Below are 24,365 nucleotides of genomic sequence, written 5' to 3'. Positions count from 1 at the left end.
CATCCAGACCATCATTCTGCTTGTCTAAATGCTGGACAAGACATAAAAAAAAATATGCCAAACTTTGAGATTAAATTACTTTTAAACAGGTGCGTTAGAAAAAAATTCTCACCCCCCACAGTTGTCATGAAGGTAAACCTGACCTATTAAACCAAAAATGGATTTTTGAACCAGGCTCTAATCATGTTTATTTCTGCTGTAAACATGTTTATTTCTGCTGTAAACATGTTTATTTCTGCTGTAAACATGTTTATTTCTGCTGTGAAGTTGGTCTTTTTAACATGGGAGTCTATGGGGATTTGCTCTGTTTTGCACCCCCTAGTGGATGAAGGGGGAACAGCAGTTTTATGCACTTTCACTTTTTTTGCATAATTCTAGGTGCAGTGCAAACAAAGCCAGTGATTGGTAAACTTCATAGTCAAACTGCCAACAGCTCAGCCTTTGTCAGACTTACAGGCAAAGTATCAATACATCATGGATGTATTTATCCAACATCAGCTTGTGTCGGTTGCTGACTTGACTGTACTGAGTGGCCTGCAGACCAGCTCTGTTCTGCTCTGGGATGTCCTCTTTGATCCACCAGTTGAGAGGTGGGAGCCTTTTAATGCATGTTGAAAGACAGTCATCATCCCAACCGCAACACATCCCTCCTGTGCACTAACAGCCCTGCAGAGCTCCTTCAGCTACAGACTGCTGCATCCAAAGCATAAAAGAATTGCTGCAGGAGCTTGATCATTTATTAATGTACACATTTTATTTTACTGTTTGTCCTGTCATTTTTAGGCGATGTATTAACAACAAGACTGGTATCCAACTACGCACAGGTTCTCTCCAAATACATGAATGTTTGGCTGATTTGAGTCTAAATTCTGGCTAGAAGTGAGTGTGAGTCTGAAGTCTTGTCCACACATAGCAGGTATCTCAGAAAATGAAGATATTTTTCTCCGATTGTCCACACTAAAACGCAGATTTATGCACTCAAAAAGAATGGTTTTAAAAACCTCAGACCAAAGTGAAGCTTGTCGAATTCTCCGTTTGCACATTTGCATGTGGACATATGTAACCAGGGTTTGGGTTTTTTAAAATGCTAACCCCACCATGCGCCACAACGTCACATGGGCTATCTTTGTTTGTGTAATCGAGAGTCTTGTTCATGCGCCTATACTTTTTATAATATATAAAACAAGAACACAAAGAGGTTATTCTGATTGGATAGGATTAGGGGCACAACTGTCGCTTAAAGGTATGATATGCTTATGAATGTGGTTAACAACGCCGTTATATGGATACTTGTGGGTGGATTTGTTTTATAAAAAATTTACTTCTTTTATTTACTGGCCAGAGGGGGGAAGATATTTGGTTTTAAAAAAGCCTGGCTACGTGTAAACGAAGGCTGATTTCATGTGTGTCTCTCTTTGCTGGTTCTCTGATGGACAAGGAGAATTTCCAGCCATCCCACAGCCCTGCATTTCAATCATCTGACAATTTGAGAAGTTATCCTGTCATACAGAGAAAACGGTTGTTACACAACCATGTCAGCATGGCCGCTCTCCTCTTCCATAGTGTAGCTTTCAGGAAGGTTTTGTTTTGTTTTGCTTGTTTGGTTGGTTTTTTTTTTTTTTTTTTTTTTTTTTGCTTTAATGAATGAAAAACAGAAAAGAACCCAAAAAATGATTAAATGTTCCCAATGATTTGATTTGATTTGGCCCAGAAATGATCTTTGCTCACTAAGAAAAAAGCTGTGTCCCCCACCAAATGCTACCTGGACGGCAGCTAGACGAGGAACGTTTGCCAACCGCCAATAAAACACAAGCCGAAGATGAAGACGAAGATAGAGATAAACATTTTACAGTGAATACAATAAAAGCTAAACTGCATTAAGCAGAACCCCACTATGGTGCACAAGCATAAAGCTGCCAGCCACTCATTGATATACATATGGAATAATGGATCCTCATCACACCAAACTTATTCATTTTTTTGTGGTAAAACTGTGAAATGTATCAAGTAGTAACGTCATAAGGTCCCATATTTTTATTTGGGGGACAGCTCTAAGCTGCCGTACTATGGTAACTCAAACCAAACCACATCATGTCCTGTTGTCAGTGAAAACATGACATCAACTCCAGCTAAAGCTATTCAAGTCCACATAGTGGCCCTATCATATGCAGTTATCTAGATTTTCCATATTAAAATCAGCTGCAAAAACATTCAAAGGGATTTATAAATTAAAAAGTTTTTAGTTTTCACGAGAAGGAGAGGAGTCTGTTTGTGTTATTTATAGTTTGGTCCTGACGGTGACACAGTGGTCACGACTCACTATTGGCTGGGTTGTCAGTGCATTTTATTTTGAAAAACTCTGATGCTGGAATGCTACTTATTTTGAAAAGTCTTTGTTTTGAAAAGTAAACTTAAAGGAAACTTAAAAATTAATGTATGAAGTATGTTTTCGTGTTTTCCTGAGGTTACCATAGTTACATTCTGTATGGACTCTGCTGTTGCATCTATATTACATGTTTACCTCTGATGGCACCTTTGGAAAAGGTCCAAAACGGTTGGACATTTAAATCAGATATTCTCCTAATTTTTGCCAATAAAACACACATACAAAAAAAAAACAAAAACAAAACAAATAAAAACAGAACCTAATGAACTATACTGCACCAAAATGCATCGGTGGAAGCTGGGCTTTAAGGATGACTTAGCAAAAAGTCCCTCCATGGAAACAACATCAGAATAGACAGAAGACCTACCTTCCTGTATGGATGGTGCCTGCAGCATTTGCTTATAGTAAGAGTAGTACAGTCCACACTCCGTCCGGAATGAGATCTCTCGCTCCACTTCCTGGAAGAAAAAGGAGGAATTTGGTGGTTTGAAAGCAAACACCACTGTTCTGTGTCATATGGAAAACAGATATCCTGGCAAGACATGACAGAAACAAGAGGTACAGCAGCAAAGCAGCTAATACGCTGGTAATCCTCAACAGAAACAATCAGACAGGTAACTCAGCTTTGGGGATGTGTTCCCCAGAGGCATCCTGTTTGCCATGCATGATTACTGCTTCAGGGCCGAGTAGGAAGACGGAGAAAACAAGCAGCTGCAGAGCATTAAGTCAGCCAGCATTCATTCATACTCTGTTTGGAAACAGATTTGAAGCTACGCTCAGCATAAAGACACAACAGACATTTATTTTATCAATCAGTTTCACGTTTAAAGTGAAATCTATCAAAGTATTTCTCCAGTATTACTGGTCTGAAGGATCAGAAATTCTGGTAGCTGCCTAAAGTCGAGCCATATTTTTGAGTTCAGGGATATTTTTTTTCCCAGAAATGACATAAGCTCACAAAAACAGCACCATAAAATGAACAAAGTTATTTCCACTCCCAGAAAAAAAGAAGCTGATACACTAAATACATGACTAATGGAAAAGACGGAAACACACTGTTATTTCACTTAAACTGTCAAAGCTGAAAAAGCCACAAACCCACCACGAAGCAAATGAGCTGAAGCCAAATCCTCCTGCAAGGACACAATGTGCTTCTGCTTATTCACTAAACTCACGGCACCAATTAAGGTGGGATGACGTACTCCGCTCAAGTTTAACAATCTCACCAATCGCCCAGCATTTCTCCACCTAGATGCTCTGAGAACACATTACTCATACCAGTATTGATGTTTTTTTAGTCCCAGTCCAGGTCCTGAGGACTATCTGCCCTGCATGTCTTACACGTGTTCCTACTCCAACTCACTGATTCAGGTTAACACACTTCCTCTGCAGAACCATTCATTTTATCCAGGAGTGGAAGTGTATCCTGTAACACATGCAGGGTTGTGGGTCCTCAAGACCAGGACTGACCAAAGAACACACCAGACGAAGAAACATGCTTCAATACAAGGAATATGGTTCATTTTCATTCACGTTTCGTGTCTTAAAATTTTCATATGTGTAGATTAATCATCATATTCCTTCCAACTGAGTTCTACTGCTGTCAGAATGTCAGCACTAGAGTCCCACAAGGTGCCATGAGGCCGCCTTTTGTTCACTTTATACAGAAATGATCGCAGAAAACCAAACAACTTCATTTTAAAGTTCTCCAACAACAACAGTTTGACCCTGCTGGATGCAGGTGACTGAACAGACATGGTCAGGTCATGGCATACGAAGCACGTCAATTTAAATACAGACAAAAACTAAAAAAACTATATTTAATGGTAGAGATGTCACATCCCACAACCAACCTTCTGTAGCCAATAAAACAAAGGAGCAAGTCAGCTGACTCTATCTGGGCCTCGACGCTTTTTGTTTTTTGCTTTGTAAGGTGGAATGGAAAACTAGAGCAGTGTTTCTTGGGCACCCCCTCCGTGCATGTGTTACAGGTATACTTTAACACACCGTACTCAAATTAATGGCTTATTATCAGGTTTTCATAGAACTTGGAAAGCAGTTAATCCGCATCAGGTGTACTGGAGCTGGTTGGAACTGAAACATGCAGGGAAGTGGACCAGGATTAAGAAACACTGAACTAGACTCTTTACATGCAAAACTGGCCCTAAGAGTCCTCTCTACCAAGACTAAACGCCCACTTATGGTCAACGCAGAATATGGATATGCTGACGCGCAGACATTATCGTCCATCTCCTGGATAGGGCGCATCTTGATGTCCCTTGATGCGCGAAACTGAACAATACCACCAGAAATCATAAGGCAGTGTTGAGTTGACATGCAACCAGCGAAAGGCACAAACCACAGAAGAAGAAGAAAATGAAACATGAAGAAAATTGGAAAAACACCAAAAGAAAGTATAACAGTGAGAAGCTTTATGGTTTTATTATTCTTTTACTTCTTCTGGTGTTTTTGGACATTGTAAGCAACTTTATATATTGCCGCTTTCGAACATTGTCAAATGCACAAGAGAGCTCTGAACCCAACACTGCCCTCTAGTGTCAACTATGACAATGTGAAAGTAGCATGGAAGTACGAGGGGGGCGACGTATGAAACAGACGCCCCCCATTTACTGACGTATAGTAGCATAAATGAGGCTTAAGATTGCAGGGTGCAAGGTCGAGCTGCACAATATATCGTATGAGTATTGTCATGACAACTTACATCTGTGCAATAGTCACATTGCAGGAGGCAAAGGAACTTTCTCATCAATTTGAAGGGTACCCACACATATCGAGGTAAAGAAAATTTACATTTGCACATGTCAGAACAAAACTTTACTCAAGTCCTGCAAAGGAGGCCATAAGAATAACTTAAATACACAAAAACGTAGTCGTAAAGTTCACAAAGAGGTGAGATCAGCGCAGATTGTCAACATGTTGGTGGGAGTGCAGCAGAACTTAAACTGCTGAAAATTCCTGTATTTTTCTTCATATTGTAACGTACACCACCAGTCAAAAGTTTGGACACACTTTACCATTAAATCCAGTAGGAAAGTGTGTCCAAACATTTGACTGGAAATGTATATCGCAGGGTCTGAAAAAAATTATCGCAATTTTTCCAATATCATGCAGCTGTAGTGCCTGGTTTGTTCCTCTTAGCTGAGTCATGGAGTTTACCTCCCTTCCAACGGGACCGGAAACGGATCGCTGGGATCACTGAAGGATGTCGGAACTCTTCTTCCTCCCACCCTCCATCACGCTGCTTCACGCCAACAATCCGATCCAACCGCCTTTAGATTTTACTGAATATTTCAGCTTCTTTCGACTCACCAAGACGTTTGCAACGAATTATTGTTAAATTATTTTTTTCTTTAATTCGTCATTTTAAAAGTTACACAACTGGTCATCCACTAATAAGTGGTGGAGGTGTGTTTGTCGTTTCTACTCAACTTAATGGAAATTTACTTCCTACCAGACATGCTTGCATTAAGAGTATTTATCCTTAACAACGCAGCTCTCAGCCAATGATGCACCGTCAGTACCGGATTGACTTGCAGGCGGCAGAAAGTCCTACTGTGAACTGAGATTGAACGCCTGAGGGGGCGGGGGCATGTCACTGACTGAACCCTTTGAACTCAGAGACTGTGCAGCTCATCAATAACGTGTTTTATTCCATCGTCAGACTGTATTGTTGATGATAATTGAAGAAAATAAGCCCAACCGTGAGCTGAGAGAACCACAGCAGATTCTCATGGATGGCGTTGACACACCAGGCCTGAGTCACAGCCAGCAGCCCTGCTAGCAACAGACCTGCTACCATGGAAACACGCTGTTGCCACGGCCACCAGGGTAGAATGTCTGAACCGGAAAAAGTACCGGATCGTCCAAGCAGACAGTCTCCAGGCCCCTCCTGCAGCACATTAGACCCCAACACGGTGTTTCTCCCCTGAGCTGATCCATCGTGTGAAAGACTCAAAGTCTTGCGTAGCTGGCTCAGCTTCCCTCTCTTACGAAACTCCATCACCTGGGAAAAAAGGGATTAACTGGATATCCTTGAATCCTTTGACGAGCTGGGTCCAGGTAGATAAACAGCATGATCCTGGGTTAATCTAAAGGAGTGATCCAAACCCATTAGTGAAATAAATGTCAGAGTCTACGTGGTTTCTTCTTTTCCTCTTCTTGAAGTCCTTCCAAATAAATTAAAAGCTTTTTAATCGCTTCAAGTTCCTTGCCAAAGGAAAAATGCAAAAGCTATCTCAGAGGGAATAAGCAGCCAGTTTCCCTCTCAATCCTCTTTGGAGTTTGCTCGAGGCAAAACAAGGCTTGGCTTTTCACCAGGAATTATGAGAAGATGACTAATCCTCAGTTTATATTAAGGTCAAAGAGGCATGGCCTCATGAACAAGTTCAGCCTGAAAGCTGGTTCACCCCCTCAGACAGCACCAACGCTCTCCTCATCTCTCTCCGTTAGCATTTCCTCCTCATAAATCTTTCAGTAACTCCAACCTCTGTGATGTGGTGCTTGAAGAATCCGAGGACGGTTCCCATCCAGGTCTGGCACTGCTTACACTTTCCCCTGCTTCACATCTTCCAAAGCAAGAATATGAACCAGACCCATGCCTTTCATGAATCCGATCAGACTTGCGAACACATCGATGACTAAAGTAATGCGGGAGAAAGCAGATGAACAACAGACGGAGCTGCAGAAGGGTCTGAACAACAGGACCGGCTGTGAACAACTGGAGCAGCCGGAGGGAGGGAGAGGAGGGAAAAAAGAAGTTGACTACGGGTGACCTCTTGTCTATAAAAACACACGTGCGTACAGGAAAAGAATAGGATGAGATGGGGGTGGGGAGCATGAGAGAACATGTTGGAACATCATTCGGAAAGCGTGGGGAACATTTGTTGGAGAGTCTGGTGTAAAGTTCTGAACACACGCCTGAAATAAACCCTGCTGGGCGCTGACATGAAGAGCCAGCTGCTTTAACAGCGGTGATAATGAGGGTTGTCGGACATTACCTCAGCAGCATGGTGACGAGAGGAATGGGAGTTTATCCGAAGCAAGCCCCCCCCTTCTGTTAAAACGGCCGCTTCTACCCAGGCAGACAATGCAGCGATAGCACCGTGGGTCGGGCAGCAGCAGTCGCAGAGGGTCAACATCACTTACAAATGATTTTCCAACAGCTTTTCCGTTGTGTTTGACACTTTGCAGACTGTGTGTCTGACAGGAAGGGGAGAGAAACAGTGAGAAACACTGGATCTCTGAGGACAGGAAAGGAAATTCATCCCAACCGGCAGAGAGAGAAACAGCCAGTAGTTTGAGGCAAAACCAGAGCCTACAACCTCAACACACCTTGTTCTTTGTCTTGTAAAAAATCCAACTCTTTTCTTTTTGTTAGTGGAACATGTGGCACTTACTGAGCATGTGCACACAACCCCCTTTAAGCCCCCACTAGCTGTTTGTTATTAACCTGAAACAAAAAGTGGATAGAGGTCATAGAGCCGGCGGTGAAGAAGAGTGATGGGAAGTACGGCTCTTTTCAGAGATTTGGCTCTTTTGACTTAGCTCCCTCAGTAGGATTGGGGTTGAGTTTTTTTCTTTTGTATATTCATTATATTTGTCCATTTTTTCAATAGAATATTTAGTAATATTTATCATTTTAATCAAATCTTTAAACAAAACAGCTGCAGATAGAATCACAGCAAACAAATTAGGTAGATAAAGAGCAGAGTCAGAACATTGTGTCACTTTAGATTCACTTATTACTCCGCTTCGCAGGTTGTGTCGTTTCCAGTGTTTATCTGTCTGCTTGTTAGCAACTTTAAGCAAAATGAACTGGATGAATTTTCATGATTTTTTTTCTAAAAAGGGGTTTAACTTGGATTCCTCAAAATTTTGGGTCTGATTCGGATCACTTTCTGGATCCAATATTTTTTTTTAATGGATTCTTTATCACCGCCAAGGTAAATTTTCAGTTCTCAACAAGTTTTACAAGATATCAAAAACATATCTGGATCACACCGAAACTCTGCATACTACCATCCAGAACAGGAAAAAACAGGGGATCTTTGGAATTTTTACCCATGCAAGAGAATAAATTCCGATATAAACATGCAACAAATGCTACAAAATAGCCAAGACACTGGATTCATTGCCAATGAATCCAATACTGTATGCATGTAAATGAATATAGAACTAGAACAGGGCTGTTAATCACTATCTGGAAGGAAATGCGCTGCTTAGCGGAGGTCTGCGCTTTCACAGTGCTTTTCCAGTTTCTCCAATTTTTCCTGACACTTTAAATGTGGCTTCCAGCTCTCTTTGTGGTCCTGGCCTGTAGCACTGCACTCCTTCTTTACAGAGTGGGATGATCTAGAGAAGCACAAAACTTCCTGAATATGTGCCGACAGGTTTCCTCTACAGTTCAAAGATGTACATAACAGATTAATGATGACTTCTGGCACAATTATCCCCATCGCTTTACCAGACACTGCCTTGGCACCAGTGCCCGAGCCTAACTTTAAACCAGCCGACGTGTTCAGACTAGAACTGGGCCACCAATGTGTGCCTGTTCGTGTGGGGATGATTGGCTGACCTGTGTTTCTCTACAGCACTTTGAGCTGCTGTGTATGAAAAGTGTTAAATAAATTGATTGATTTCACTGATGAAGATGGTAGGTTGCCTACAGACCCCTTACTGAAAATAAAGTTCAGACTGAGTCAATCAAAACCTGGATGCCACGTTGCCTAGCAACCAACTTGAAATTCACCTGGCTGTCTGAATATATTGTCTATACCGCTGCAATAAAGCCTTTTTTTAGGAGCAAATCTACGAGATGTTTATGTTTCCTTCCATGGAGTAAGATCTGTGGTTCACTTCGGTTCTGGTAATACTGGTGTAAACTGACTGGGTCACAAGAAACTAGAAGGGTTTCAAGAATCCAGAACCAGAACAGTGTCTGTCTGGAAGCTTCAGACCTCCATAACCCTCAGCAGGACAAAGTGGGCATAGCTGATCAACAGATAAATAGATGTGGAACTCTTTCTAAAGTTACAGCTCTAAATGCATGGATCATAATCATTGGTCAGCTTTGAAATTTCATCGTCTCAGTGGATGAAATCTTGAATTGTGGTCCAGTTCCATGAATAATTTATGTTTGTTTTTACACATGATGCCTAGAAATGAGAAGTAAAAGTTTAATTCAGCTGGATTTTGTTATGAAAGTCTTGCTTTGGCATCTATTTAAAGTTAAAAGCAGAGATCTCTTTGAAATGAATGAGGAGAGTCGTGTTCGTGTGCATCTGAACAGTTTTTCTACCAGGTTATGTAAAAACAGCAAGCTTAAACGCTGTTTGACAGCACCTGGAACCAGAATATTGTCTTTGGCAGAGGCTTTGATGCATTGTAAGAAGAAAACGACGCACATCCACATGCATGATACATCTGACAATGTTGTTTTTGTGGGAACATTTCAGGCAGCTGTTTGCCAGGCTCGTAAAGTAGCCTGAAGTTATTATTGATGAAAGCACTGCTCTACTTCTCTTCATAGAAAACAGCAGAAAGGCAGCAGCATAAGTACATGGGGAAGTTAAACAAGCTGAATGGTGGAGGTTCTGTTTGAGTCCTGGCCATGTTGCATCTTCCTCCCTCTCTCCTGTCCAGCAACCATCAAATAAAACTCACCTCTGCCAGAAAAATCTTCTTAAAAAGAAGTTTATGACCACAAACATTTTCCAAGAAGTTCTGCTTTAGCTGACCCACAAGGAATCCTGTGCAGCCTGGATGTGTGCGGCCGAGATGCAGTTCAGGCTTGTGTGAGAAACACATGAAACACCTGGCTGACAAGGTAATAGGTCAGTTTGTTTGACTCGTGTTCACAATGTGAAATGTTCACAAGTCTTCTGTTGCAAGTTCAAATTGAGTCTCGAGTCTCTCAGCTGTAACGAGTTATCTGCAAGGCGACGCCATTCTGTAGCTTCACCTTAGAGATGCCTGTCCCCTCTGGAAGGTTTCTTTGCTTTAATGAATTTGAAAATCATGTAAATGAATATTAAATTTATTCAGATTACTAACTATGCTCCTAACCCTAACCCTTCGATAATACATACATTAATCTATCTGGACTCAACTACTGCAGTTCAGGGCAATTTCTTTCTGAATGTAGCGAGCATGCTGTTGAACATCCACCCAGCAACGACACTGGCTGACAACAAAGAGAGAGAACCCGCTGCGCTTTACAGAGAAATGTCCAGCTGGTTAATTCCGACGCAGAAGATGAAGACTTTGACAGATTTGTTGAAAAGAAAAATAAAATAAAATTTTTAAAAATGTGTGTATTTTAAAATAAGAACCGGTACCATTTTAAATAAAGTTAATCCAAACTCACTGTTTTGCTTTTGTGACTTTGTTTTACTTTTGATTTAGCATGCACCCAACAACACGGTGCGCCTTATGTATGACCTAAAAACAAAAATAGACCGTAATTGAGGCTGCGCCTTCTAATGTAGTGCGCCTTGTGGCCTGTAAAATACGGTAATTACTTACTTTAATGTTATATTAATGTTACATCTGGGAAAGGGCAGCACATAAAACACACAGGAGATCAGACAGACAGAAGATCAGGGGGGAAAAAAAACATTAAAATCAGAAGATTGTGATCCCAAGTTGATTCTGAAGTCACTGGAAAGGCTTTAAGTGTGACTCGAGTCCAAGTCCCAGACTCGAGTCACCATCTCTGCTTTCTCTTCAGCTTGATACAGAAAGCAAAGCCCATTCTGTGATCAGGATAAATCTTGTAAATCAATATGTATCCAGATTTCCAGATGATGATCCAGAATTCTGCAGCCAGAGTCCTGACCAGAACCAGCAGGAGAGATCATATTTCTCCAGTTTTAGCTTCATTGGCTGCCTGTTAAATCTAGAATAGAATTTAAAATCCTTCTCCTTACATATAAAGCCCTCCACAACCAGGCACCACTATATATCAAAGACCTCATAGTTCCTTATATACCAAGTAGAGTACTTCGTTCCCAGACTGCAGGCTTACTTGTGGTTCCTAGAGTCTCAAAGAGCCGAGCAGGAGGCAGAGCCTTTGGTTATCAGGCCCCTCTCTTATGGAATAAGCTCCCAGTTAGTGTTAGGGAAGCAGACACCCTCCCCACCTTTAAGACTAGGCTGAAGACTTATCTTTTTGATAAGTCCTATAACTAGGGATGGTTAGCATCCCTTAGTTATGCTGCTATAGGTTTAGACTGCTGAGGGACATTTCCTGATACACTGAGCTTCTATTTCTCTCTTTTACCCCCCCAATAACAGTGTTGCATCATTAACATGTATGTCTCCTGTCTCAGCAGGTCTCTTTGGTCGGGAGTAGCAGTTCCTGTTATCTGTTGTCTTTCTGTCCTCTTCCCCCCACACAGCAGAGGCAGATGGCTGCTTGTCCTTGAGCCGGGTTCTGCCGGAGGTTTCCTCCCTGTTAAAAGGGAGTTTTTTCCTTCCCACTGTCGCCAGTGTGCTTGCTCAGGATGGGAGATTGAGTTGGACTCAACTCAATCTGTTGGTTTCCTTACATAGGCTGTTATGAATTGGCCTTCATTATGTTTTCCCCTCTGTCTGTAAAGCGTCTTGAGATGGCATTGCCGTGATTTGACGCTATATAAATAAAGTTTAATTGAATTGAATATGTAGTGAAGCATCTCTACCAAGGTGGTTGCTTTAGATTCATCCCACACTGCTCTGATTTAGCTCTTGTTTCATAGCTTAAAAAACAGTTTCCCCACAAACTGTGAAAGTCTAACTTTTAAGCAGACACAGTGAAATCTGAACTCAACAGCGCTGAGCCTTCAGCCTCTTAAATAACCATTTGCATATGCATTAGCTTAATGAGCTTTAAAGTAAATGAACTACTTTATCGAAATTAAACAAGTCTTTTATGAATTCCGAATTAACGTCCAATTTAAAATAATTGAGTCGGTAAACATGTGGAGGGCAAACAAGATGAATGTGTCATCAATGCTAATAAAAAACACAGAAAGAAAGTGTGACTTCCTCCCTTTTTCCAGCTGAAACTTTTGTCAACTTTAAAGCAGCATGACATCTATCTTCATCCTGTCTCTTCTCTGAATTCTTTCCACTCAGTAAAAGTCAGTCTGAAGTTGACTCCTATCTTTTCTTTTCCTTTGTGTCTTGCTTTCATTTTCCACTTTTAAAACTGCCCCCGACATTTCTATGATGAATCAGCCGTGGAGCGTGTCCAAAACGGCCAATGTGAGGAAATCAAGTGACAAACTCTGTTGGAGAAAAATGGAGCAGCTCCATAACAGAGCAGATTCCCATGAAGTCCGGCATGACCTTTGCAAATAATGCACCAGCTTTCATGTTTTAGTGACCTGACTGACATCTACAACAAAACACTGACCTAAAAAGGAAAGCAATGCACATCAAGCTGGCTTCATTTCATCCTCAGATTAAACTGCTCATCTCAGCCCAAAACAGTGTGTTCCTGGAGTTAAAGAAAGAAGGAAATGGCATCACATTGGGCCGAGCATGATGTCATGATACCACCCCACAAACTCCTAAAGTTAACCTGATGATGAAGCATGAGGTTGACTCAACAGGCATTAACATCAGTCCAGAGCAGTGTGTGGAAAAACCATCATCCCAGTTTGTTGATGGCCTGTTTCTGTCATGACTGCAGGTCAGTTCAGCAGACAGTGAAGACGTGTAGATGTGTAAGTTACCTTGAAGCCATGTTGTCTCTCGAGATAAGCAGTAATGTGGAATGTTTTAGCTAAATGCATAAAGCAGGATAGACTTTCCATCCGTACATTAATGATTCTTGCAGATGCATATCAGATCCTTGGAAATCCTCCTTATAAACTGTGCAGCCATCTTTGCAGCTTTGTAAGAAGCTTGTAAAAGATAAAAAGCTTCCATGTGTTTTTAACATTAACTGATTTTATTACAAACACAAACTCAGAGGAAATATTTGTGCTCAGTTGGTGACTGAGATGGTGGTTGATGTAGAAAACCACTGAACGCAGGCTTTACCATTGGACTGTGACATCATTATTCACCATAAATCTGTCAATATGTTCCAGCTGTAAACATCTAAAAGCCTGGAAAACAGTGGGAATCCATAACGTGACCACATTTGAATCAATTTATTTCTTTAAGCAATTTTTGAAGAATGAAAGAGGAAAACTAATGCAGCTGGGAATATGGCCCCCCGTGTTGTTGTTTATTATCTGTGATCCTCATTTACATCAAGCCATTTAGCTCCATACTGTGATCATGTGAAACACCAGGAGAGAAAAAAGAGAGAGAACACAACTCCACCGTGGGGATCTCGCTCGTCCTTTTTTACCGTCAGCTCAACTATGAAAAGGAAACATTATTCCGACCCTAACAGACCACTCAGCAGCAAGACGACGAGCCAGCAGGTGACAACATGAGGCATAAACTCCATGGAGACGAATACACTCAGAGATGCAGTGCGTTCTTCCGCCATGCCTCAAAGAAACCCCACAAAACTGATGAGCACAAGAGTCCCACATGTCTCTATCTCATCTGAACTGTTTCGCTGATGCGTGCACACAAATAAACATTTACACAACTTAGCATGAGCCGGTTCATTCCAGAGGAAATAATTACAATTAATAACATTAGTTTGTTGGAACTGATTGTTTGTGCTTAAAGAAAATACCTCCAAACAGAGCGAGAGATGATTATCCTTGGTTTTCTGTAATCACGTTTAGACTACTCTGACAGCGTTTTGACCTGTTTATAAAAGAAGCTACATGTTCGTCTTCAGGTGGTTCTGGATGCTGCTGCAATCTTTTAACAACACAAGAAGCAGACATCATCTAAGTCCTGTCCTGGCCTCTGATGCATGCTAGTTCTCACATTTAGAGTCCCATCCGGTCAAGCCCCAGCAAATATTACTGACCTGTAATCCACACGCCTTCTGGCAGTCTGAGGTCAAAGTCTGCTCGTGGTTCGGAAAAACCCAAGTCAAGCTTTTAAAGCCGTAGGCCTCAGATTGGAGATTGCTTTGCTGGCGTCTCTGCACTGTCTCAAGTCTTAAGAGATAAAAAGCAGCTAAAGACCCTTTTATTTGACAGGCTTTAACTTTTAAAAAAGACTTGATGAGATGTTTTTATGTTGTTTTGTTTATATTTGATTGATATATTTATTTCCTTTCTGTCTCTTTTTTTGCTCTTTCTTTGCCTACTCTACAGCACTTTTTGGCTTTCAACCTGTGGAAAGTGAAAGATACAGATGTGGACAAATCAGCTGGTACTTTCCAGTCAATGAAAGAAAAACTGGTCACAGAAATAACTTGAATCTGACAAAAGCAGTACTAAATAAAAATTCCAATGAAATTTAACCAATGAAAGTCAGACATTGGTTTTCAACCATGCTTCAACAGAATTATATTAAAAAAATAAACCCATGAAGCACCCCAGATGAGACTGTTACCAAAGGGACATGTTAATGCAAGGTGTGCGTCCACTAATTAGTATTACAAGTGTCTACAATCTTGTAACCAGTAAGTGGGCCTATATATAGGAGGTAGTCACGGTGCGGTTTGCTGACATGGTGTGGACCACACTCACTATGGACCAGAGGAAGCAAAGGAAAGGAGATTTGAAAGAAAACTAGACCGGCATGTTAAAGTTAAAGGCTATAAGAGCATCTCTTGATGTTCCTGTGACTACATTTTATTCAGAAATCTAGGATCCATATGACGGTTGCCGACATCCTTGAACGTCGCCGCAGGAGGAAAACTAATGACAAATCAAAGAGACGGATGATATGAATGGTAAAGAGCCCAGAAAGACTTCTAAAGAGATTAAAGGTTAACTTTAAGCTCAAGGAACATCAGTGTGATATCGCACCATCCGTCGTCGTTTGAGCCAAAGTGGACTTACTGGGAGACGACCAAGGAGGACGCCATTGTTGAAAAGAAATCATAAAAAGCCAGATTGGATTTTACTTGTTGACAAGCCATAAAGCTTCTGGGAGGATGTCCTACGTACAGATGAGACACAAATGGAACTTTTTGCCACATCAACCCCATGTTCACTGATGGAAAAATGAAGCGTATGAAGGAACGAGCACTGTCGCTACTGTGAAACATGGAGGAGGCTCTGTTATGTTCTGGGGCTGCTTTGCTGCATCAGGCACAGGGTGTCTTCAATCTGTGCAGGTACAATAAAATCTCAAGACTATCAAGGGGTTCTAGCAAGAAATGTGAAGGTAATGGGTCCTGCAACAGGACAATGAGCCAAAAACGGCTAAAAATACCCAAGAATGGCTCAGAGGAAAACATTGGACTATTCTAAAGAGGCCTTCTATGAGGCCTGACCTAAGTCCTTCTGAGCATCTTTGGAAGGAGCTGAGACATGGCATCTGGAAGAGACTCCTTCAAACATGAGACAACTGGAGCAGTTTGCTCATGAGGACTGGGACACAATAGAGGTGCAGAAGTCTCAGGAAACGTTTGATTGCAGGGATTGTCTTAAAAGGTTCATTCATTCATTCATTCATTATCCGAACCGCTTAGTCCGATTAAGGGTTGCGGGGAAGTTGGAGCCTATCCCAGTGGTCTTTGGGCAAGAGGCGGGGTACAGCCGGGACAAGTTGCCAGTCCATCGCAGAGCCTTAAAAGGTTGTGCAACAAAATACTAAGTTAAGGCTACCACCACTTTTGTCCAGGCCTGATTTGTGAGTTTATTTTTTAATATAATTCTGTTGAAGCATGGCTGAAAAGCAACGTCTGACTTTCATCAGTTAAATTATAAAGAATTTTTATCATTAATAATTTTGTCAGATTTAAGTTATTTCTGTGACCATTGTGAGTTTTTTTCTTCCACTGACCGAAGGGTAGCAACAGTTTTATCCATGTGTGTAAGTGTTCATTTACTCAGTGAAGTCGGAGAGAATGAGAAAGTGTTGCATTGACATCAGTGGTTCTCCTGAATCTTTCAGCAGGCAGCATCAGAGCTGCTGGCAGGAAAAAAGCAGAAATAAAAACTGACTGATAAAGACAGTTCAACAAGCTGCCTGCAGTAACTTCAAAAATAATTTCATCCCAGCTGCAATACAATCCGTTCCCAATGCTAATGTAGACATCCACTTTGAATTCATTGATTAGTTTCTCACTTTGTAGCAAAATATACTGAAATAAAAACTCCAGACTTATACTACATACATTTCTTTGTGCACTTAAGTTCCTGGGCAGACCAAGAGTTTAATTCTTAAAGATTCTCCTGTTTGCAAACTGCAGGAAGTCTGGAAGATCTCACGTCATTAACCAGCTTTTTATCAACTTTGCAGTTTCTCCAAATAAATTAAAACACTTCAGCTAATAATTTTCTTTCGTACGTTCTTTCTCGAAGTCTGAAGCAACATGATGAGTTTCTTTTACAAGCTGCTTGTAGCAACACAGAAACTGCTCTCCTGTCGCCTTTAAGGAGACACGACAGGTCTGGACGGTGGAAATGAGCTGATCTACGTTTTTCTGAACAAACCTTGATCAGGTTGAACTGTTCTCAGCGAGCTGGAAAGGCTTTTTGCTCATTGTTTATATGTATGGAAGTAAGGAGAAGCTTCGATCTTCAACAGACTGAAGCAGCAGAAAAGTAAACATTGATAACAGGACAAAGTATCGTCTCCCTCCACTGACAGAGCTGGAGTCTGTCAATAAAGTTGGGAAAACAAAACTTTTCTCATATTTCTCTCAGACTGATGGAAAAACCCACTTTCCACATGCAAAATATAAATTGCAATTAAACAGTCTGAAACCTGTAAAAACAAACTTTATTGTTCTCTTTTTGCTGCATCCATGTAAACATGTGGGTTGGAATCTATAATCACAATAGTTTTAATTGGATTGACGGAATATTTGCCAGTATAAATACAACTGCAGCCTCTGCAATCAGCAATCAGACTTGTTCTTGCAGCTGTGGGCGTTCATAATAATGCTTCTGTTCTTAAAACGCTCCTGATAACTACGGCATCCCAACATCTGACTGGTACGTAACCGGAAACGACAGAAAACTTCTCTAACTATATTCCTCCAACTGTAGTTGGCGGACTACTGGTGGTACTTCAGCTCCCTCTGGTGGTACGCTGAGCAGCTTTTCTATGTCAACTAAAGATGACACAGACTGCAAACATCGAGTTACTTAGAAATATTTTCACACTGTCAAATGAAAACCTGAATGTTGAGCCCTGAAATGACAGCAGCTTCAAGTGGCCGATACTTTTGGGCTGTGAAGACATTACATGACCGGATTGTCATTAAACTCGATCGTGGACTCAGATCGAGGTTAATGTTACAAAAACTAAAGGGAAGGTTGGATCGAGAATCAGATCTGAGGCTGAAGCTACATCTAATGATCCAGGTACCACAGGACTGTGATGGTCGGTAACGAGCTGCTCAACTTTTCCACTTTTCTTAAATCACCAAAAGTTGTTAAAACGTTGTTGCTGAACAGTTTTCCATTCAACGTTCTACTCGTCCATTTTGCCGGCAAATACCAAACCGACTTTATTCATAAAGTCCATTAAAACAACCACAGCTGACACAAAGTGATCCCTGTGGTAAAACCGTGATCATCTGCGCAGTGGGAAACCTTAGCTAGTCGATGCTACGGCGCTAAAGCAGTAGCATACTCTGCAGGAAGCAACAACTCTTGTTCTCGCAGACGGGCAACAACTCGCAGCTTGTTCTCGATGTATCAGCCGAACAGAAATTCTGCTTACAGGGCTTTGAGAAGCATCGTGCGATTGGTCAGACATTTGAGGTGGGCGTGGCTAACGGGGAAAAGCGTCAAATGCAAAGCGCGCTACTACGTTTCTGCTGGTACGACGTTGAACAGTTTTTATGGACAGCTGATTGGTGAGAAAGAACGAAAATGTTTAGAAACTGTGGCATTTAGAGACACAGACACCACCACGTGCACAACCCGCCATTCCACAGACGAAGTCTCTCATTAAAAATGACACAACTGGGCCAATTGGTCATTCCAGATAAAAGCACAGCCCACCGCCTTGTCTTGTCTCAGATTGGGCTTTTCGACCAAAGAAGTACCGGTGCTGGTGTCAGTGCTTAGGTGGTTCAGCTACGGTACTAGCAAAGAACCGGTTTTGGTTTAGACCCAGAGTCTGGTCAGTGCTGCGTTACTGCCGGCGGGTCTCCAAGAACAGAATTCAGGATCTGGAAATGTTGGTTTTTTTTGGGGTCGTTCGTTGCGTCCCAGCTCCTTTTTCTGGTCTCCAGAAATCTTTTGTAAAATTTGTTAAACTAATTTGAGGTAATATTATTGTTATTATTACTGCATTACTCCATCACTATGACTGAATATTTTAATCTTATAGATTATGACAGAATGAAGACATATTCCATAAACTAAGTCATTATTTGGTAGGATTATATATAAGATTATGCTTCTACCCGCTCCTTTTGAACCATTTGTCTTATGTTTTATTTCTCTTTTTTTTCTTTTTTTTTTTTTTTTTAGATTTGTCATTATGTTAAAAAAAAAACTTTCTAAGCCAAAGGGAAAAAAAAAAAAAAAAAAAAAAAATTTTCAACACTCAACACAGGTAACCTCGCAACCAGCTCTTGATGCACAAAACGTTAAGTGGTTCCAAATTCTGGCCCAACGAAGACATGGTGCCAGGATAGAACTGGTGCTCAGTCTGGCTCTGGCTCTTGAACCAGCTCTGTCAAAAAGCCCCCAGAGACTTCTTGTGGAGTCTGAATTGACCGAACCCAAAGGTCTTTTATCTTGTTCTTGCAGCATCGAGAACAAGAACAACTGTCGCTTCTTGCGGAGCACGTAACCAGCCTGAGAGACAGCTGAGAGGAAGGGACTCATTTGCCAGATATTGTGAAATGTAACTTTATTTGCTCTCATCAGGGCGACAACGTGACCAAAAAATAAAAAATATTCGGTCAGTCTCACAAACAGATCTTGTGCGCAAAGTCCTGCAGCTTAACAGAACTATTAGCAGCCTTTGGAAATGTTACAACGTGGTTGTTTTTTATATTCCTGTGTGGTCCGTTCGTTGCTTAAAGCAGTTTCTGACAGGTTGTTGCACTGATGTCTGACTGAAAAGCCTTAATATTCCCATGGTAGATACACCTATCGTTGGCTGCCGACCAGTGTCTAACATCATCAGTCCAGACATTCACGCCTCTGTTTGTGCCTGCAGATAAGCTGTCATTAGGTACAACACATTCACCGGCTGCTGGAAGCGTCTCTATGAGGACAGCAGCATGAGTGTGAGCAGACTGCTATAAATAACGACAAACCGCGACAATAAAGCAGAATATTTCTATAAAATCTCATCTGATCCATCTTTCATCGAACAATATCAAAGGGAGAAAAAGAGCTAAATAAGAGGATTTTTTTCTGAGTTTTGATCTGAACTTTGTGTCTGTGTTGTTCAGACTGTCCTGTGTGGACAGACAGGACAGGAGGACAACATGCAGCCAAGGAGTCGAACCGCCGACCTAACCACCCTGGTGACACCAACAGCAAGAAGCAAAGACTGCAGTGGTTCGGACCTTTACCTTGATGTTGGAGAACCACAAGTCGTTCTCGTGTAGCGTCGCGACGTAGATGCAGCACAGCAAGCCGAGACCGACAGAAACAGACCAGCCCACCGACGTCCAGATTATAGCCCCCCATGACCAGTCACCTGTCAGGACATCAGCACATCATCTGGCTGCGGCCACACTTAAATACATCAAACAGGCAACATCTACAGGCCTTTTGCATACATGTACAAACAAATAAAGACTAACAACAATAATTAACAATAATAAGAATAATAGTAATAATAATAATAATAACACCAATAGAAACAACATCAATAATAATAATAATAATAATAATAATGATAATAATAAATAACAATAATAATAGTACAAATAATAATAATAACACTAATAATAATAACAATAATAAAATAATAATAATAACAACAGTAATAATAATTATACAAATAATGATAACAACAACATAATAATAACAATAATAATTATAATAAACAACATCACTGATGGCTGAATTCCATTTAGCTGCTTTTCAGGGAGATCGTGTTGAGTAAACTGGCGATGAGGCAAGTTAAACTGGAAGTTGCTGTCCGACAGCATCAGCGATGAAGCTTGTCCACAGATGCAGAGTGGAGGGTGGAAGAGACTGCAGCCTTCACAGAGATGTTGCATTTAAAAACGGGCATGACAGCACGCGTTTCCGGCTGTCGCACTTGGACGATCGTATGGAACGTGACAGAAATACGGGGAGGAAGAAAACGCCGGGCTTCGGCTGCTTTCTCTTCCTACTTTCCTTTTGAGAGAAATGCTTTTTTCACAAAGTTCTGGACAGAGCAGGATGTGGTTTTCCCTCACCGTGGACAGGTGGGAGAAGAAACTTGCAACTTTAAGGCTTCATGATTGTAGATTTTTCATGTTTTTTATATTATTTGAGTTTTTTTTTCCATTTCAAAATGATAAAAAACAACTGCTGCTGTTTGCTGCCTCTGGTATACAATCTTCCTCTTTAGCCTCTTCACAAGTAAAATCAGGATGATGCTGTAAACTATGAGGGTCTAATCCAGTCCCTGAAAACCACTTTCCGGCAGGTTTTAGATGTTTTCCTGCTCCAACACACCTAATTCATATGAAAAGCATCAAACCAGCAGATCGTTGCCACTCAGAAACCTACAGGAAAGTGGTCCTACTGGACCAGAACTGCAAACCCCGGCCATAAGCCACCTCTCTGACTCAGCACCACGGATTTCATCACCAGCCAATCAAAATACGGGATTACTTAAATATCAACATATGACTGTAACGATACAAGTCGTGATATTTGATGTTACTTCTAAGAGTTTTAGACATAAATAAATAATTACGGCAGCACATAGGGCGCCTGAAGATGACGATGATGATGATGCTTCATTTGCACCATGTTCTTTTAATTAATCTGTCATCAATTTGTTTTATTTCAAACACATTTAATGTAATAATTTCCTTATTAATCTACACATTTTATTATTTCCTATATGTCTGCTTTATATTTTCCTTATAATAAAGATGTGAACGCACGCTGGTCTGTCCTGTTGGCAGCAACGTCACATCTCTACAGATAAACCAGTTTGAGGATAAATTAAACATTTAAGAACCCGTCCAGTACGTCATCATGGTACTTTTCAGCGTGGCACAACGTCTGGTTGCGGACAGAGACCACCAGGCCTCCTCCCTCTGTGATGGGGGAGAGAGACATCTGATTGGTTCTTTAGTCGTGGCGATGTAAAATGTGCGACTCGTGGTTTGACTTGTATTTTCTGACTTGCAGAATTAATCAGAGCTTGTAGATCTGATTTGTTCTCTCATCGCTCCGGTTTTAAATACGGAGACACGAGTCGCAACACTTGTGCTGCCGTTGTGTCAGCATGAAACACCAAACTGACTGAAATCCCAGGACATTTAGTCACATTAAGACAAAACCCAGTTATCCCAGCTTGTTGCAGGTGAGCTGCTCCTCCTGTCAGCAGGTTGGAGGAGGTAATGACATGGATGGATGTGTGACTGGTACCCGACCCGGCTTTGTGATCTGAAACAGGGCGGGGTGCTGGTGTGTGCGCTTCCAGACGTGTTTTTTAACCTCTGGACAGAAGTTGCTGAACGTAACCACCGAGGCAACGTGTAAAGGATGGGATCCACTGGGTGGCTCACTCACCCTGCCAGATCTTCTCTGGATGGTGATGGGTGCAACAGCTGGACTGCTGGGACTGAACTTCAGCAGCCTGGGATGCCTCCTTCCCCTTGCTGCCCTTCCTCTGGCGCAGGGCGCTCATGTCGACAAGCTGCAACCAAACAGGAGAGTCTGAGAATCCATGCAGATATGATTAACAGATAAATACACCCGACCACCACAGCAACCGCGACCGCCACCGCGAGCTGAGCCAAAGTAAAACACTTAGCCTCTGGTTAAGGCTGGACGCTGATCACTGGGACAGACAGATCACTGGGATGAACAGACCACTGGGATGGACATATCACTGGGATGGACAGATCACTGGGATGGACATATCACTGGGACAGACCACTGGGATGGACATATCACTGGGATGGACATATCACTGGGATGGACAGATCACTGGGACAGACCACTGGGATGGACATATCACTGGGATGGACAGATCACTGGGATGGACAGATCACTGGGATGGACATATCACTGGGATGAACAGACCACTGGGATGGACAGATCACTGGGATGGACATATCACTGGGATGGACAGATCACTGGGATGGACATATCACTGGGATGGACATATCACTGGGATGGACAGATCACTGGGATGGACATATCACTGGGATGGACAGATCACTGGGATGGACAGATAACTGGGATGGACAGATCACTGGGACAGACCACTGGGTTGGACAGATAACTGGGAAGAACAGATAACTGGGAAGGACAGATAACTGGGATGGACAGATCACTGGGATGGACAGATAACTGGGAAGAACAGATAACTGGGATGTAAAGATAACTGGGAAGGACAGATAACTGGGAAGAACAGATAACTGGGATGTAAAGATAACTGGAAAGGACAGATAACTGGGAAGGACAGATAACTTTGATGGAAAGATAACTGGGATGGACAGATAACTGGGAAGGACAGATAACTTTGATGTAAAGATAACTGGGAAGGACAGATAACTGGGAAGGACAGATAACTGGAAAGGACAGATAACTGGGAAGGACAGATAACTTTGATGGAAAGATAACTGGGATGGACAGGCCTGCTTGCAGCGGAACTTCCTGCTCACGTCAAACATGAACATCCGGCCACAGATCACCGGAAAATCACATTAATTCCATCAGATTTAAAGTGTGTGGGGGGGACGACATGGTAGCACGCGCAGTGACAACAGAGAAATACCACGAGGGGTGAAGAGGAGGATAGTGAGGAACAGAGCAGGATGAGGCTGGTCTGGACCGGGTCTGGACCTCTGGACCTGGTCTGCACGCACTAACAACCTCGTTTTGAATGAACGTGGATTTTACATAAAGCGCGCTCCCGTTACGGACGCGAGACTCTCAGTCCGTTTCGCAGCAACAAAGACGACGGTTGGAGCCGCGCGCGCGGCGCGGTCAGCAGCCTCACCGTCCTCACCGGGCAGGACGCTCCTCCACCTCCTCCTCCACCTCCCTCTCTGTGCCTCCCTGTCCGCCTCACCCGCTTATTATCCCCTCCAGTTCACATCCATCACCAGCAGCTTCTGCCGCACCGACTTTGACTGGAGACCGGAAGTGGCGGGGGATATCCTTCAGAGTAAAAGCATGGATAATGTATTGTCCAACTTTCTGGTTCAAACCAATAGCATGAAAGAAGGAACTGGTTTTAGAACTCGTTCCTCGAGGGGACACCTGACTTACACTGAATGGATCCAGCAGCCTATAAAGTTCTGTGCAATGACTGATTCATTTGAGTCAAGTGTGTTGGAGCAGGGATACATGGAAAACTTGCAGGATTGCGATTGAGATGGACTCCTCTGTTTTAGAACAAACGTATCTGTTTTTATTATTTACAATCGCATTTGTGGATGTTTTTATACGATTAATTGTAATTTGTATTATTTGACTTGTTTATCGGTTACATTAAAAATCAAACGCAGGTAGTGGAGGCTATTTCCACGTTTAAAAAAAACTGTCAATATGAAAACATAAAGAAGAAATAAAGAAGTAAAATAAAAAAAATTTAAAAAGGACTGAAATGCTGTGTGAAACATTTGCTTATTTTGCCCCTGTTTTGCCCCCTGCTATATTTATGGTTACTTGAAGAAGCCTCTGACTGAACACAACGCTGAGGTTTGCGTCTGATAGACAGTTTCTGATTTGCCTCATCTGTGAAGGACATTTCCACTGATATCAGACCACATTAGACC

The 24,365-nt window shown here is 41.9% G+C and overlaps 1 protein-coding gene across 1 annotated transcript in view; it reads right to left on the bottom strand.

The window, feature by feature from the left end:
- dpy19l3 (dpy-19 like C-mannosyltransferase 3) overlaps nucleotides 1-23,624 on the bottom strand; it is a gene marked incomplete at its 3' end in the record, with an annotated part of 87,386 nt that extends 63,762 nt beyond the window's left edge. Inside the window, exons 1-4 of the mRNA XM_079243394.1 lie at nucleotides 23,585-23,624; nucleotides 22,147-22,273; nucleotides 19,974-20,101; nucleotides 2,754-2,844 (exon numbers count right to left, since the gene is read on the bottom strand). Coding sequence (XP_079099520.1) covers nucleotides 2,754-2,844; nucleotides 19,974-20,101; nucleotides 22,147-22,264 — 337 coding nt within the window. The 5' untranslated portion in view covers nucleotides 22,265-22,273; nucleotides 23,585-23,624. The remainder of the gene's footprint in view (nucleotides 1-2,753; nucleotides 2,845-19,973; nucleotides 20,102-22,146; nucleotides 22,274-23,584) is intronic.
- Between the last annotated feature and the right edge of the window lie 741 nt (nucleotides 23,625-24,365).

The sequence above is a fragment of the Telmatherina bonti genome (genome assembly GCF_933228915.1).
Source record: "Telmatherina bonti genome assembly, chromosome: 1".
NCBI classification, from domain to species: Eukaryota; Metazoa; Chordata; class Actinopteri; order Atheriniformes; family Telmatherinidae; genus Telmatherina; species Telmatherina bonti.
Note: the sequence above shows the minus strand (reverse complement) of the source record. Positions and strands in the feature narration are given on the sequence as shown.